Source organism: Halichoerus grypus, chromosome 4 (assembly GCF_964656455.1).
Source record: "Halichoerus grypus chromosome 4, mHalGry1.hap1.1, whole genome shotgun sequence".
Lineage (NCBI taxonomy): Eukaryota > Metazoa > Chordata > Mammalia > Carnivora > Phocidae > Halichoerus > Halichoerus grypus.
In genome coordinates, this window is record NC_135715.1 from 101,032,796 (window position 1) to 101,048,096 (window position 15,301).

At 44.2% G+C, this 15,301-nt stretch overlaps 1 protein-coding gene across 1 annotated transcript in view; it reads right to left on the bottom strand.

Moving 5' to 3' along the window:
• Positions 1 to 15,301, bottom strand: part of TMEM163 (transmembrane protein 163) — a 220,790-nt gene that overhangs the window by 85,522 nt on the left and 119,967 nt on the right. The window contains exons 3-4 of the mRNA XM_036106950.2: positions 1,746 to 1,789; positions 265 to 356 (exon numbers count right to left, since the gene is read on the bottom strand). Of these exons, the coding sequence (XP_035962843.1) occupies positions 265 to 356; positions 1,746 to 1,789 (136 nt within the window). The remainder of the gene's footprint in view (positions 1 to 264; positions 357 to 1,745; positions 1,790 to 15,301) is intronic.

The window sequence follows — 15,301 nt, forward strand, 5'->3', positions numbered from 1 at the left end:
CCAGACAAATGAACACACAAACATTCCCTCCCGACTCAAGAGCAGAGAACAGGGCGAATTATAAAAGGGTACCCCATCTCTCCGACCATCCCAAAAGGGGCCTGTCATATGGCTGGTATCACCGCAGGCCCTCTCGAAGGCGATTTGGGTCCTCATTCTCATCCCTGGGACCAAAGCTGCAAGGAGAGCTACGCTGACAGCCTAATGATGTGGCCTTCCTTTGCAAGGCTGCCGCGGCCTGGAGGAAGAGAAAAATCCACTTACATGTACTCCCTGTGGGCAGAGTGTACAGCGGCGGCATTGCTGTAACGCCATAGGACAATCGCCGAGGACAGGACGTCGAGGATGGCATCAAACTAGGAGAAGGAGACACAGCATTAGTGTTTTCCAGAGTTAATAAGGTATGACTGTGAAGACACAAGACACAGAGGCTTGGAATCGGAGCCAGTGACTTCAGAGCAAAGAGGCTTCGCATCTTTACGACAGACGCTCCTCCTCATCCTCATGGCGGGTGCTGGGAATCTGGAGCCGAGGCCACTGGACATGCCAGCCCGGTGGAAGGACCACAGCTCCTCCTCACCTCGCGCTGCTCCCACAGCCTGACAAAGCACACTCTGTGGTGCAGTGGGCTCTGCTCCCTGGGCCCTGGCTCCTAGCACTCTGGAGATGTGGGGGGACTTACACCGTTCTCACACCTATCTCCCAGCAGGCAAAATCACTGCAGCATTTCCCCCTACATCCCAGGTAAAAGATTCAGGATAAGGATTCTATGTGTCTGCCTCCCAGTGGGATGGTTCTACCTGAGGTTCAGGGGTTAGAGTGGGCCACCCAAGGGTTCTGGGAACTCTGCTAACACTTCAAAATTGTATACAAAACTCAATGCTCTTGTTTGAATGAATGAGCGAATGTGTGAGGGACAGAGACAGAAGAAAGGGGAGAAAAGAGAGGTGTGTGGGGGTGGGGGTGGGGGTGGGTGGGTGGGTGGGTGTGCGTGCGTTTTTCTGGAGAGACTGTCCATACCTTTTTCAAAGGATTCTGAAAACAATCTACAACCTGCAAAACATTAAGTTCTCACAGCAAAGAAAAGAAGGGGGTTTGGGAACAGGAACACATGCCCTCAGGTACAGGAAACCCTGAAGCTACAGAGGAGGATGCTGGACCTCTCCGGATGAGTCACTGCACCACATCGCATTTTCGATCTGGAAAACTACAAGCACTAGCACTCTCTTGAAGGAATGTGGGGAGACTTCACCCAAGCTTTCAACATGCCTAGGCTGTAAAACATCTGAGACCTGTTTTCTCAGACCAATTCCCATCAGGAAGTAGGTCTGGGAGTCAGGTTACCCTTAATGGGACCGGAGACTGACTCGTCTAGTTCCGGCAGCCCCAATCCTAACCCCCAACACCTCTGCCTGCACCAGCAAATGCGTCTTCACTCCAGTGTGTGCCCACTTTCACACCTACAACCTTGAGGGAGAAAACCAGGCTGAAACCCCTCAAATATCTTCTCAACCAGGGGTGGAAAATGAGGTCCCCCTAATCTGTTCTGGAGACCTGTACAGCATCATCGCTGTTTACTTCCATGAAATTGTAATTCTGTTATGGAAGCTATTGCCATAAAAGCTTTGTTTGTCATGCTAAGCTCTCATCTGCTAACCACCCTCTGAACGGCGAGCCCAGGGCGAGATTCGTGAGCTCAGGAAAAACGTGCAAAACTTCATAAAAGTACATTTCAGGTTACTTACTGCAAACCCAAAAGCAGAGGCGCTGTACCTCATAACGGAGACAGCTAAAAAGAAAGAAAATATTATTCAGAATATTTTAAGACCTCATGGATATTTTCTCTCATTTCTGAGTATATTAGTATAGTTGATAGGGCCTTTTAAACATCCCTGGAAAAGTTCCCAGAGAATTAAGTTAAAAATTAACTGTACTTGTAACACCTATGAACTAAAACAGGTAAAGAGTGAAGTGAAAAGGTTGCAGACTCCACCAGCAACAGCATCCCTCCCCACCACGTCCTCAAGCACCACAGGGCCAGCTTCAGAATGAAAATGCCCAAGCACTTGTCAATCACATGGCTGCTAAGACTTTAAGAATTTAGCAATGAGGAACAGAGAGCTGGGAATCACATGAAACTATCAGAGCAAAAGTGCGACCATCCACACTGTTCCCATCATAAGGTAATTAGTGGTGGTATCTACACGCACACGCCATTGCTAACACAGTTGAGAGAAATCTCTTGCCCATCAGAGCTGAAAATCCAGTGTAGGCCTCAAGGAAACTCTTTAGAAAAAACAATAGCAAATGATCTTAACCAAGAGATGTCTACAAATATAGATTGAACAGTTATAATTAAAATGTTTCTCCATATTCAAAAATCTATCTACCTTTTGGGGGGGGGAGTTAACTGAGCAGTGCATTTGCCTAATTCTGTGATCTGTTCTGTGCCAAAGCAATGTCCAGCTTCAAAGACTGTTCTCAGCTTGACTTAATAAAGGCAGATCTCCAAACAAAAGCCATATTATCAAGCATATGTCCACCCTCCAACGAAGAATGAAACCCTACCCAATTGGTCAGCAAAGCTTTGAAGCGGATTGTCCCAGGCACAGGTATGACCAACAACTGACTCATGGAGTAAGTGAGGTGTGGGTGTGGGGCATAGAGGGCAATATCCATTTGGACCCCCCATTCGGCTCACCCCATGTCCCTTCTCTGGAACCCATTCTCTGTCCTATCCATTAACATCCACGAATGGGCCCTGGACAGCCATGTTGCGCTTTGTACCCCTGCCCCCAGCCGTAACGGGGTCATGTGACTCAATGTGAACCAAGCATATTTCATTTTCTGTGAAAAAGGAATTGAGACCGAGAGTCTAGTTGGCCAATTAATGTTGTTAGAAGTGACACCTGTGACCAGGAAGTGGAGTTGGCCATCGCCTGCTACACACACTGCGGAGCAGAGAGACAAGCACGGGGTAAACACAACTCTCGGGCAAGGGAGCCACCAGCTTCTTAACGTTTCCTGGGAGCCAGCCACATTCCAGTCCGCGGGCTGTGTAAGGCAAATGCAACTCATTAAATTCCTGACCATCTCTGGTTCTTACAAAAAGCTGTCCCAGTTATCCCTGCTGTCGCTCTTATGGGCAGGGGGAGGGAGAAGGGCAGAGCCAGCTGTATGCGGTGACGGGCTGGAGCTTTCATGGGCACCACAGCGGTGGTGGTGCAAAGAGGCCCTGGATCTTCCCAAAGAACTCAACTCCCAGGCCACGCAGACATGGGCAAAAAAAGGCAGGAGGTCCTCCGAGGGGTTGCCTTGAGCACCAAGATAAACTAGAGGATGCTGGGCCTGACTCTGCACTCAGGACTCAGTAACTCGTTACATAAGCTTCATAAAATTTTATAGAAACAAATATTGGGTTTGTTTTGTTTTGTTTTGTTTTACATTACAGCCTGTTTTTACAGTATCTTAGCTGTGTGCCTTTTGTGGGTTCCTTCTTTATCAGCAGTGGAAACTTTTTAACTCCTACTAACATCCTGCACAGACCCTCACTACATACAGCAGATAAGGAAGGGCAGCCTGAGCCAGAGCTCTGGCACTGTGTCTCCCCAGCCTGTCCGGCCCGGGCACCATGGAAGGGAGAGCACAACGGAGCAAGCGTTCCACCCGCCAACCCAGAAGGCCACCTGCTTTCCAAGAGGTAAACCATTTCTTTAAAAAGCTTTAATCAAAAAATAAAAAAACAAAATAAAATAGCTTGACTCAGTTATTTGGTAATACCAGACGGTTGCACAGTGGACTAGAGATTTCAGAGAGGTGTACACCCAGTTGATTATATGGAGAAACACAAGGAACTTTATCTTAGGGACTCTGGAATCCAACAAAGGAGATGGCCATTGGTGGTGGATTTCCCTGACTCAAATGGAGTCAGTGTCCATAATTTCAAACCCTCTCAGAATTATACAGAAAGTTCTCCTTGTGTGAGTGATTCCAGCCTGCCCAGTGGATCAATAGCTTAGAGCACAAGTGGAATATTAGTATTGTTCTTTCCCCCCAAGCACCAAGGAAAATGTGAGCAAGAGGGCTCCAGGTTAACCCAGAGTCCTTCACAGAAGGGAAGGACTAACATGTATCATTTACTTATAAATTGCCTCTATCCAATTTCCTTGATAAGATGGGAAGGGAGAAGATGGGAAGGGAGAAAATGCCAAAAATTGCATGGGGAGTCCAGGGTACACTGAAGGGCCCTTGATGAGGCCTTGGCTCAGACAGCTTCTCATTGCGAGCAGTTTCCGCTTGGAGAACACAGGCCTGGGCCAGGATGACCCAAGGGAGGGATTACAAGGCAGGTACTCCTGGAGCCACGGATGTACTTGGCTGAGGGGAGCTGAAAGCCACCAGAGATCCAACAAAAGTCTAGCAGTGCCTTTAAGGCAGGTGCACATCCCACACTGGATGACAGATAAGGACCCTTTCGACCTCGGAATTATGCTGCCAGCCAGCAAGGTGCACGGAGACGGGCAGAGGGGCAGCCGTGAAGCCGAGCTCTCTTGCCAAGACTGCTCTGGGTCAAGGCCAGGGCCACAGAGCTGCAGGAAATGAAGCCACTGCGGCTGTCAGCTGGCGGTGTGGGGCCTGTACGACAAATGCCACTGCTCCTCTGGAATGGAGTGCCCAACGGTCAGAAGCCTCCAAATTCATCCGGAGAGCACAGCTAGGGAAATTTTCAAGAACCCACCTGCTCCTCCCATTTAGAACCTGTCTCTACCACTCGTATTTTAAACACGTACTCCGGCAGCCAGTGGCCACCAAGAGCCCACGAGGCATGCAATTACAGGTCATCAGAGCCTCATTCCCCAGGGAGCTGAGGCCAGGGGTTTCCCCTCCTCACGGCCCTCTCCCTTTCCATGGTGAGAGTGGCAGCAGACTGCCATCTGATGAGGCTGGCCTCACACATCCAAAAATGCATGCTTCGGCTATGGGACTGGGCGCCTTCATTTTCTGTGCTTTTTTCCTTCCCTACTAGGGCGCAGAGTCCCTAAAATGTTCCTAAGTAAAATGAAGATCTGCAGTTTTGGGGCCTTCCTGGCATCCATCCCCCATTTAGACAAGAGCACCCTGAGTCTCCTCTGGGGAGAGCTACCTCCCCTGCCCTCAGAAGTTGTAGTTTGGGTGGGATGACATCATCACCCCCACTCTCCTATATCCTTGTCCTACAGCGAGAGTTAAAGATTCAAGGGTGCCACAATTCAATGTGAGCCAGTGAGAACCTGTCCTGAGTTTTTGCTAAAAATACTGGGAAGGGGATGTCTTTCTAAGATGGGACTGTATAGTTGGTAGCATGAAAACAGGAGCTACAAAATGCAATTTTGCCTTAAATGGGGAGAAGCTGCCTCACAATGAAGCCAACAGAGGAAAGCATGGATGAAGGATAAGAGACACAAATCAGACCCCTGATAACATGGACTGAACCTCTGGAATCAGCCCTACCTGCAGTCTACCCCTGTAGTTTTCAAATACATCAGCCAAGAATTTCCTTTAATTTGCTCAAGCCAGTTTGAGTTGAGTTCATATCACTTGCAGCCATGAGTCTTAATACAATTTACCTTGTCCAGTAACCCCATGTCCCAAAAATCTTCTTTCAGTGCTTAAGAAATGGAAAAACACTTTATACACAAAAGATTCACCATAGGTTTATGTAATTTATAATAGCAAAACACTGGATGCCATTTCCATGTCCAGCAGTAGGGTGATGATTAAAGTCCAGTCCATTAAAAAAATAAGCTATATGTAAGGTATTTCAAAGTGTTGACCAAAGGTACGTTTAGTCAATGCTTATGTGAGCTCATGAGTTAGAATAATGATAGTGATAATAAACACAGGTGGTATGATTAGCGCCATCAGCACTGGGTGCCATGGAAAAGGACGGGACTAGGTCAGGAGGCATTCTGGCTAGCACAGGTGCACACTTAACGGGGAGGTCAGCGGAGGTTTCACTGAGTAGGTGACATGTAAGCAAAGACTCGGAGGAGGTGAGGGAGTGAGCCATGCAGTCACCTGGAGGAAGAACCTTCCAGATCATGGGAATGGTCAGTGCAAAGGCCCTGAGGTGGAACATCTGGTATGTGTGAAGCCATTTTGCCTGAAGCAAAAAGGAGCAAGAGGAAAGTTATGTGACATAATAGATTTCCTTGCTGGTTGAGCAAAAAAAAATGATGTAGAAAAGGGCAAGATCCAAGATAAAATGTGATATAACTAGCTTTACAATACAACCATGTTTTTAAAATGCATTGTAAACAACTAGAAGAAAAAATAAAAGCAACTCAAATGATAATAGTAGTCAATCTGTGGTGGGTGGGGATATTTGAGTGGATTTCTTTCCTTTCTGGTTTTTGGGTTTTTTTTGTTTTTTTGTATTTTCCACATTTTCTACAACCACCATACATGATCATTCAAACCAAAAAAAAGAAATCCATTCTATTTGGGGGAAAAAAAAATTAGCCAACTCCTAACAACATAGCCAAAGATCTCAAACAGAAGAGCTGAAATCAGATTTATGCCGCACATCGGGGAACAGGCTGCAGTGTTTCTGGCTAACAGGAGCACATACTAACATCCACATCTTTTTTTTTTTTTTAATGTTTTATTTATTTATTCATGAGAGTCAGAGAGACAGAGAGAGAGAGAGAGGCAGAGGGAGAAGCAGGCTCCCCGCCTAGCAGGGAGCCTGATGCGGGACTCGATCCCAGGACCCTAGGATCATGACCTGAGCCGAAGGCAGATGCTTAACCATCTGAGCCACCCAGGCACCCTAACATCCACATCTTTATTATGGCTCAGTTTCTGAAATCCATGTCTCTGAGCCAGATCACCTACATGAGCGGGTCGCTAATGCCACAGAAGCACACAGGAGGGCCAGGCAAGCCAGGGTGTGGCACATAAGCAAAATGTCCCTCTCTGCGTAAGGGCCCTCCCGCCTCCCAGGTTTTTGCTTGTCCTACACTCTACTTTCATTTATGGGTCAAGGGAGTAATAACAGCTACACTCCCAGAAGCACACACACAACAAAAGTCTTAAATAAATATTTATACGGGTCCAGTTTAAGACCAGACCTTCTTTAACTAAGTCACACTCAGGCCAGAAAGCCCATCAGCTGGAAACTCAAATTCACACAGAAAGACAGCTGGAAGATGGAGTGGACCCAGGCAACCCATTGTCAGGACAAAGCCGAATGCAAATCACGCAGCTGAATAAGCAGCAAGCTTTGAGGGAGGGTTGGGGAGGTTCGAAGGGCCTTGGAAAATGCACAGAGAGGGAGAGTGCCAGCAAGGCAACCGAGAGCCTTCAACAACGTCAAACAAAGAATGCCATTTCAACTGCAGGAGAGATTTACAGCAACAATGAGGTCCCATCTGTCATTCTCTCCTAAGTAAGGCAATAATTATCTTGAGCCTTAGCACTCTTTAGCAATACCCCAGGCCCTATAACACCTCCGAGTTGCTAAATTATGTGGCCAGTAAAGCTCCGTTAATAAATCAATCCCACTTTAATTAGACCACCTCTGTCAGTCAGGCGCCTGGCAACCGCCTCACCCACAGCCGGGTAACTGACCTAACTTGAGAAGCCTTTCCATCACCACCTTCATCACGTTTACGGCAGCCTAGACAGAAGAGGTGGAGCTAAGAGGGGTCAAAATTAATTGGTTTATGTTCAACTCACTTCCACAGAACGTCTGGTAACTTGCAGACTCTCCCCAACTCAAACAAATTATACTTCAATAATCTGTGAAAGGATGCTGAATTCAGTCACCACTGCAGGAAAAGAGGGAGAAGCAGTTTGAAAAACAAATCAAAATGGCTTCACCCATTAGACTCCTCATCCTCCGCTACAGCATAGTGCCTTGACTTTGCAAAAGGGCCCCCTGAGGATAAAATTTCAAAGTTTTTGTTTGACCTACACAGTACTATTCTAATATCAGAATTGGCTACCACTATTTTTAAATCACAAGACTTCACAAATTAAAACAAAGAGGTATACCCGGCTGTTTGATGATCTGGAAAACCCGAGACTTGCTGGCATGGAGCTGTTACCTTCTCCAGCAGTGCCCGTGCTGCGTCTGGTTGGGGCACGCACCGTTGGCCACCTGTCTCCCCTGCCGCATCGGGTCCAGCTGGCCTCCCTCACCTGCTGGCCACCTCTGGTCTCTAGCTGGCCCAGTAAGCTTCAGTTTGGGACTTTCGATGCAGCCCATGAGCAGCGTAAGGGCAAGGACAGTAGCTTCATCTCCGTATCTGCAGTTCTCAGCAAAATGCCTGCCGAACAGTCATTGTGCTGCGTGGACGGTAGCCTCCAATGTTTCCTACTGTAAGGCCTGGCTCTCGGCAAATTACAATTATCTGTACCACGGGCCAGGTGCTCAAAGCCTGTATCATTCTTGGAGAGTTTCTGCAGAGCCAAGAACCATTAGTTAGTCCCAGGGAGGCTATAGACGTTGCCCACCCACCCTCCAGGGCTCTGCCAGCCTACAAGGAAGCAAACCCTTGCCAAGACCCCAGCCCTGGCTACCCAACTTTTATGAATGTTTATGGACTATCTTCAGTCAAGTAAACGATTTCCCCTCACTCGTTGGTACATTGACTCTAAAGAGTCTCACTGGCCAGAATAAATAGTAAGAGCACGGTTCTTGCTGAATGTCAATTACATATTTTCCATCACATGAAATTTTACTCCTCCCTGTGCTATATGGTTCCCTGTGATGCCAGCACAGCTCTCAGGAAAGTAGTCTATTGCCTGTGGGCAACAGGTGTGGCTGGGCATCCTCAGACTACACTCAGCTCCTGTCCTAGCAACCCACCCTGTCCAGACCAACATGAGCAGCCTGAGCTCACCAATCATTCTTTCACTCAACAAATGTTTATTGAGCATCTACTACATGCCACATACAATTGTGTTGAGCTGGGGATACCACGGTTACTTGCTCAACGATTTGATGAAATATGCCTCTGAAAGCCCTAACTATCCCTTAATCACAGAACACTATTTTTGTCTAGTAAATAAAGCATTCATTTAATAGAAAACAGAGATGGGGCAAATTTTTATAACACAGAACCCTCACAGTTTGTCTTCTCTAGCCTTCTGTTCTGAGTGTGATTGCTGGGAATTATAAGCCTGAATGCTCACTCTCAGCCCACTCTTTCTAACTTGGCTCAGCACCTCTCCTCTGCCACCCCAAACCCCCATCCCTACTGCCCTCACCTTGTACCACCCAGAAATGATCCTTGTCTTCCCCAACCAGCTTATGAAAACCTTAAGTCAGGGGTTACATTGTATTCAACTCTCTAACCCCAGGGCCTGTGAAAGCACCAGCACATAGTTGGTGCTCAATAATTTCTTATTGAGCAATAAATGCTTGAGCAATCTCTAAACCTAATAGTAGTATCTGGTTTTTATTTAACATGCAATGAATAATTCATGCCAGAATCAGAAGCTAATGCTCTGGGTAATGAGAGCTGGCAATGGTGTGAATGTTGCCACCTAAGGCCATCCTTTGTCAGATCACTAAGACGGCCCTTCATCTGACGCCGCTGACACCATACCACACAACGGACCTCTCTGGCTTAAAGAGTTGCTAAAGGAACTTTTTAAAAAGCAGAACACATCATGAGGAAAAGGAATACAATGACTAAGACTTCAAAGACTTGGCTCAAAGAAATGGTGCTGGATAAATATTTACTCAGTGGAGCTGAATCAAACTCATTAGAAGACCATCAGCATTATTACTTGGAGAATAAAAGCCAAACATGGAGGAATAAAGACCTTTTCTCCCCTCCCTTCCTACCGCTCTCCTCTATAAAACCCACCAAAGCAATGAGAAGCATGGGCCACTAGTGAAAGAATATAATGCTCACAGAAGCTAGCAAATGGTCAACCTCAAACCCCCAATTATCAAGAAAATTTACAAATACATTAAAATGTACCTTACACCGAGGAAGATGTTGAGAGCTGATAACATACCCGCATCAAATATTAGGCAGAGCTCAGAGTGTTCCACAACTGGATGCTACTACCATCAAGAGCCCAAACAATTACCCCTCGTAGGCATAACAAGTTTGGGAGTAGCAGCATCCACTCTGGAACCCTTTCCTCAGAATCCACACACCAGAGAGCAAGGAAGGTGAAACCAAAGAAGTGCGCAGACAGCCACAGGTGTAAGGATCAGGCAGCTGGAAAACCAATGGCATTTTCAACGAGAAGAGCAGAGGTTGCACAGTCAACCATGCAGTCTTCTCTCGCTCACAAGGAAGCAAGATGATCGCTGAGGTAGACTATCAAGATCAGAGGTAAAGCACCCTGAGGAAAGATACTCAAAGCCGCATGCTGCTCCTTCCTGGCCCCCAGGTCTCTATAAAGCCCTGATTTTTGAATAGTGAGGTATGGGCAAACTGGCCGACAGAACCAGGGAACCAAAGAGAATTAAGATGTGCATTCAGCAAACGTAAGGCTATCAGGCACTAAGTCATTACCCAAGTACCAGTTATTTCCTGAGTAGCCACCAACAGTGAGAAAATGCAATTTTAACAAGATACCATTTTGAACAGATCAAATACCTAGAAATAAACAAATGAAAAATGTGTAAGACCTTTACCTAGAAAAACAATAAAACATTATTGAGAGAAATTAAAGAAGACTAAACATATGGAGGGATATACAATGTTCATGGGTGACAAGACTTGATATTAGCAACCAAAATTCTAGCAGGTTTTTTGTAGGAAATTAAGATTATTCTCGAGTTTAAGTGGAATGTGAAGAGTCAAGAGTAGCTAAGATAATACTAAACAACAACCAAAAAACCCTGGAAGACAGTCACCACCAGATGCCAAGATTTATTTCAAAGTTTCAGTAATTGAGACAGAATAGTACTGGCCTAAGGATAAACAAAAAGACCACAGAACAAAATCAGATCCACACACAGATGGTCACTTGGTTTGTAACAAAGGCACTCCTGAAGAACACTGGGGAAAAGAAAGGTCTTTCAATAAATGGTACTGGGACATTGACTCTACCTCACACCATACACACACAAAAAAAAAAAAACAACTGGGGATGAGCTGTAGGTATATATGATAAGTACAAAATAATCCAGTAGATATCTGAAATACAATATGGGAGAATATCTTCATAATCTTGGGGAAAGAAAAAGATTTCTTAAATAGGACATAAAAGCAAAAATCATAAAGGGAAAGATCAGTAAATTAAACTACATTAAAAGACCCCACTGAAAGAGCAAAACAGCAAGCCAGGGAGAGGAAGAAGATATTTACAATACTAATAACTACCAGTGGACTGTATCCAGAATATATAAAGAAGTCTTCCAAATCAATAAGAGGAAAACAACCCAAAAGGAAAATGGGCAAAGAGTTAACAAGCTTCTTGTGAAAATGATACACAAATGACCAAGAAACATAGGAAAATATGCTCAACTTCATTAACAACCAGGGAAAATAAAATTAAAATCACAAAGAGATACCACTATACAAGAAAAAAGGCTGACCATTTCAAATGTTAGCGCGGATGTATTCCAACTGGAACTCTTAAAAACTGCTAGTGGAAGTGTAAGTTGGTACAAATGCTTTAGAAAACTGGTTGCCACTATCTGTAAAAGAATTATCATACTCTATGCCCCAGCCATTCCACTCCTAGATATATACCCCAAAGAAATGCATACATATGGATATGAGAAGACGCTTATAAAACCATCCAGAGCAGCATAATTCAGACATGTTTCATAACTGTCACAACTGGAAACAATCCAAATGTTCAACAGTTGCATGGGTAAATTGGTGGTATCTTCATCCAATGGAATTCCATACAACAGTGACAATAAATAAGTTATAGCTACTTATAATTACATGTGTGAATCCCAACAAATAATGATAAAGGGAAAGGAAGGAAAACAAAGCATTCACTGAACAGATGATCTATTTATGATTCTGTCTGTATAACATTTGAAAACAGACCAAGCAATGCAGGGTGGTAGAATTCAGGATATGCTTACCTCTGGAGAAGGGAGGAGTGACTGGGAGGGGACAGGAGAAGGGCTTCTCAAGTGAAAAGGTGAGTGAGTATGAGTGGTGGTTACATATGTATGTTCATTTTGTGAAAATTCATCAAACTAAAATTTTGATCTGTGCATTCTTCTGGATGTCTATTATACTTTAATTTTTTAAAAAAGAATACCTACAAATCAGCATTTTTAAAAAAAAGAACCCCAAGAGCCTAAAATATAAGAAAAGATATGAACTAGCAATTTCAGAAAAAGAATCTAAAACAGCCAAGAGGGCAAAATTCGATAAAAGAAAACTTCAGGAGCACCTGGGTGGCTCAGTCAGTTGAGTGTCTAGCTCTTGGTTTCAGCTTAGGTCATGATCTCAGGGTTGTGAGATTGAGCCCTGTGTCAGGCTCTGTGCTCAGCGGGGAGCCTGCTTGAAGATTCTCTCCCCCTGCCCCTCCTTCCCTCTAAAATAAATAAATAAATCTTTTTTAAAAAGAAAAAGAAAACATAAGTTCTATTTCACCTGTCAGAATGGCAAAATAAAAGAACTTTTTAAATGCCAAGTGTTGGTGAGGGTTAGTGAGGGGATACAAATCCTCTCATTCGGTGCCAATGGGAAAACCTCTTCAATGGTAAACTTGGAAATGTTTAACAAAATGTAAGACACACATCTATTGAACCCAGCAGTTCTACTTTACGAAACATATTCTATACTTGTACTGGCACAGGGGCAGAAAAAATACATACAAGAGTGTTTATTACAGATGTGTAACAGTGAAACATTAACCATGTAGACATCCATTCATAAGGGAGTGATTTAATAAGGTATCGTACATTCATACTATGGAATGATACCATTAAATTCTTTTTTTTTTTAAGATTTTATTTATTTATTTGACAGAGAGAGACACAGCGAGAGAGGGAACACAGCAGGGGGAGTGGGAGAGGGAGAAGCAGGCTTCCCGCGGAGCAGGGAGCCCGATGCGGGCCTCGATTCCAGGACCCCGGGATCATGACCTGAGCCGAAGGTAGACGCTTAACGGCTGAGCCACCCAGGCACCCCAATACCATTAAATTCTTGAAAAGATTTGTCATGATGCAAGATGTAATGAGTGACTAAAGCAAGGCAGGGGACAGAGTGATTATTAAAGCTTGTGTGTGTGTGTATAGAAATAAATACACAACATATGCAGACAGAATGTCAGGAAAGTTATGCAACCTGTGGATGATGATCACCTCAGAAAGGACTGGGAGTGGAGGTGGGAAGGATGTCCTCATTTCACTGCATATCCTTATGTATGCTTTGGTTTTCTTACTCTATGTATGTGCTGGCATGTACTTCCGAGGTGGAGATAGAGGTTCATGTGCCACAACCAAAGAAAGAAGCCTAACCACTTCAGATATGGCCACTGTGAATCAGTTATCATGTTGTTGCCTGCCATCGTGGGCTTAAACTGGATTTGGCCAAAAAGGGCTTGTGCAGACAGAGATCTAAGCGACTGCCATTTTAGGCTACCTGGGCCTACTCTCCAGGAAAAAATCAAATAGATCTACGATCTGTCAACATCCACAAAATAAAATAGCTGGAGATCACCCAAAATTAAGGTCCCCACAATAGCACCTTTCTCCATTTGCAACAAAATGTTTCCTTTCTAGTTGGGCCTGATGCTAATGAAGAATCAAAAGGAGGAACAAATGCAAATATTCTCAATGACACCACTGTCCTGGATGTTCCCTGGGTAGGTACAAAGGTCAGAAAACTTATTTTGCGATGATTAAGTAGGTCAGGTCTCTACTCAACTACATTGCCTCATTTGTTAGGGCTTGAAAACTTCTATGCTCTCTTTTTTAAAGACTACTATCAGACCTGAGGTAGTTAATTGCATAACCTTAGCATTCTCATCACTTAAAATAATAAAACTAGACCCAAATAAGATTTGTAATAGAATAAGGTAATTTACTCAACAAATGATTTACTCAAAATGATTCATTTTGTTTGAAAGTTTGTGTTAGCTGATGTACTCTGGGGTTCCCAAGGTCTATTATGTTCCAGTAAAGTATCACCAACTTTCATTAACCTTGAGCATGAGTCATTATAGCCTACAAAGATGCAGAAACAAGAATAAAAGGAAAGAAATTTTGAGTCTCGTTTCTAAGTCAACAAATGCATTAGCTACAGCATGTGCCCTGTGAGCATTCTAAAGGGAGGAGAATATACAACAGCAAAGACAAGACATCATCAGATCCATCGTACAATCAATACAACTTCAAAAGAGAAGCCTGGGGATCAGTCACAGGAACAAATATGGAAGCTACAACCCTCCAAAGTGAAATTATAGAGACACCATGATGTCACTAAGCCAAAGACCCATAGAGCAGCTGGTTACACTGATAAAAATGACCTGAACTGAGCTCTTACAGGATGTTATAGATAGAAAGCTATGATTTTCGGCATTTTACATGAACTGGGACAATCTCCCAGTGATATTGAACTATAAATCAAAGATGAATCAGTGCTGATGTCCTCAAAAGAAAATAAAAGTAAAGAGTCATGGTTTTTCTTGATCCTATGACAATAATTCTTCCCTGATAGGATCAACTTTATTTCCTCTCAGTGCTCATAAATAACTCAAAACTAGGCATCAGGACAGTGAATTAAACATTGCTGAACTAGGCCATGGTTGGCCCATCCAGCACAAAGTTCTTCAAAGTTATTCCTCTTCAAAGTTACAGAACACTGTAAGTTTAAGCTGTACCTACACTGTTGGGATCCCATAGTGATTCTCACCCGATATTCCACCTCATCTCAGTCAGAGCAACTTCGTTCTCACCTCTGTTAAGAATTAGGGTTCTGTCAAAATCTAACTGCAAGGATTCGGTTAAAAACAACACTTGAAAAACACTTACATGAACGAAGACTCCTTACCCACATCAACAAGGGGGATGGTCTTCACACTATATACCATCCTTTGTAGGTAGGACTAGTGTTCTAACCCCAATCACATCCCCAGTCCCTGGCCCAGATCAAGTCTCTAATATAATTACTGCCCATCAGGAAAGTAAGGCCATATTCTGGTTCCATACTCAGAGATGGTCCTCAAAGATGTCCATCAGCTACCACCAACCAACTGGACCACAACACTCAACTTCGTGGATATTAGGTATCCCTTTCCTGGGATCCTCACAGACACATACACTAGACAGCTGTTTTTGTTCATTCTGCTTTCTTCTTTCTTCTGGTAAAAGAAA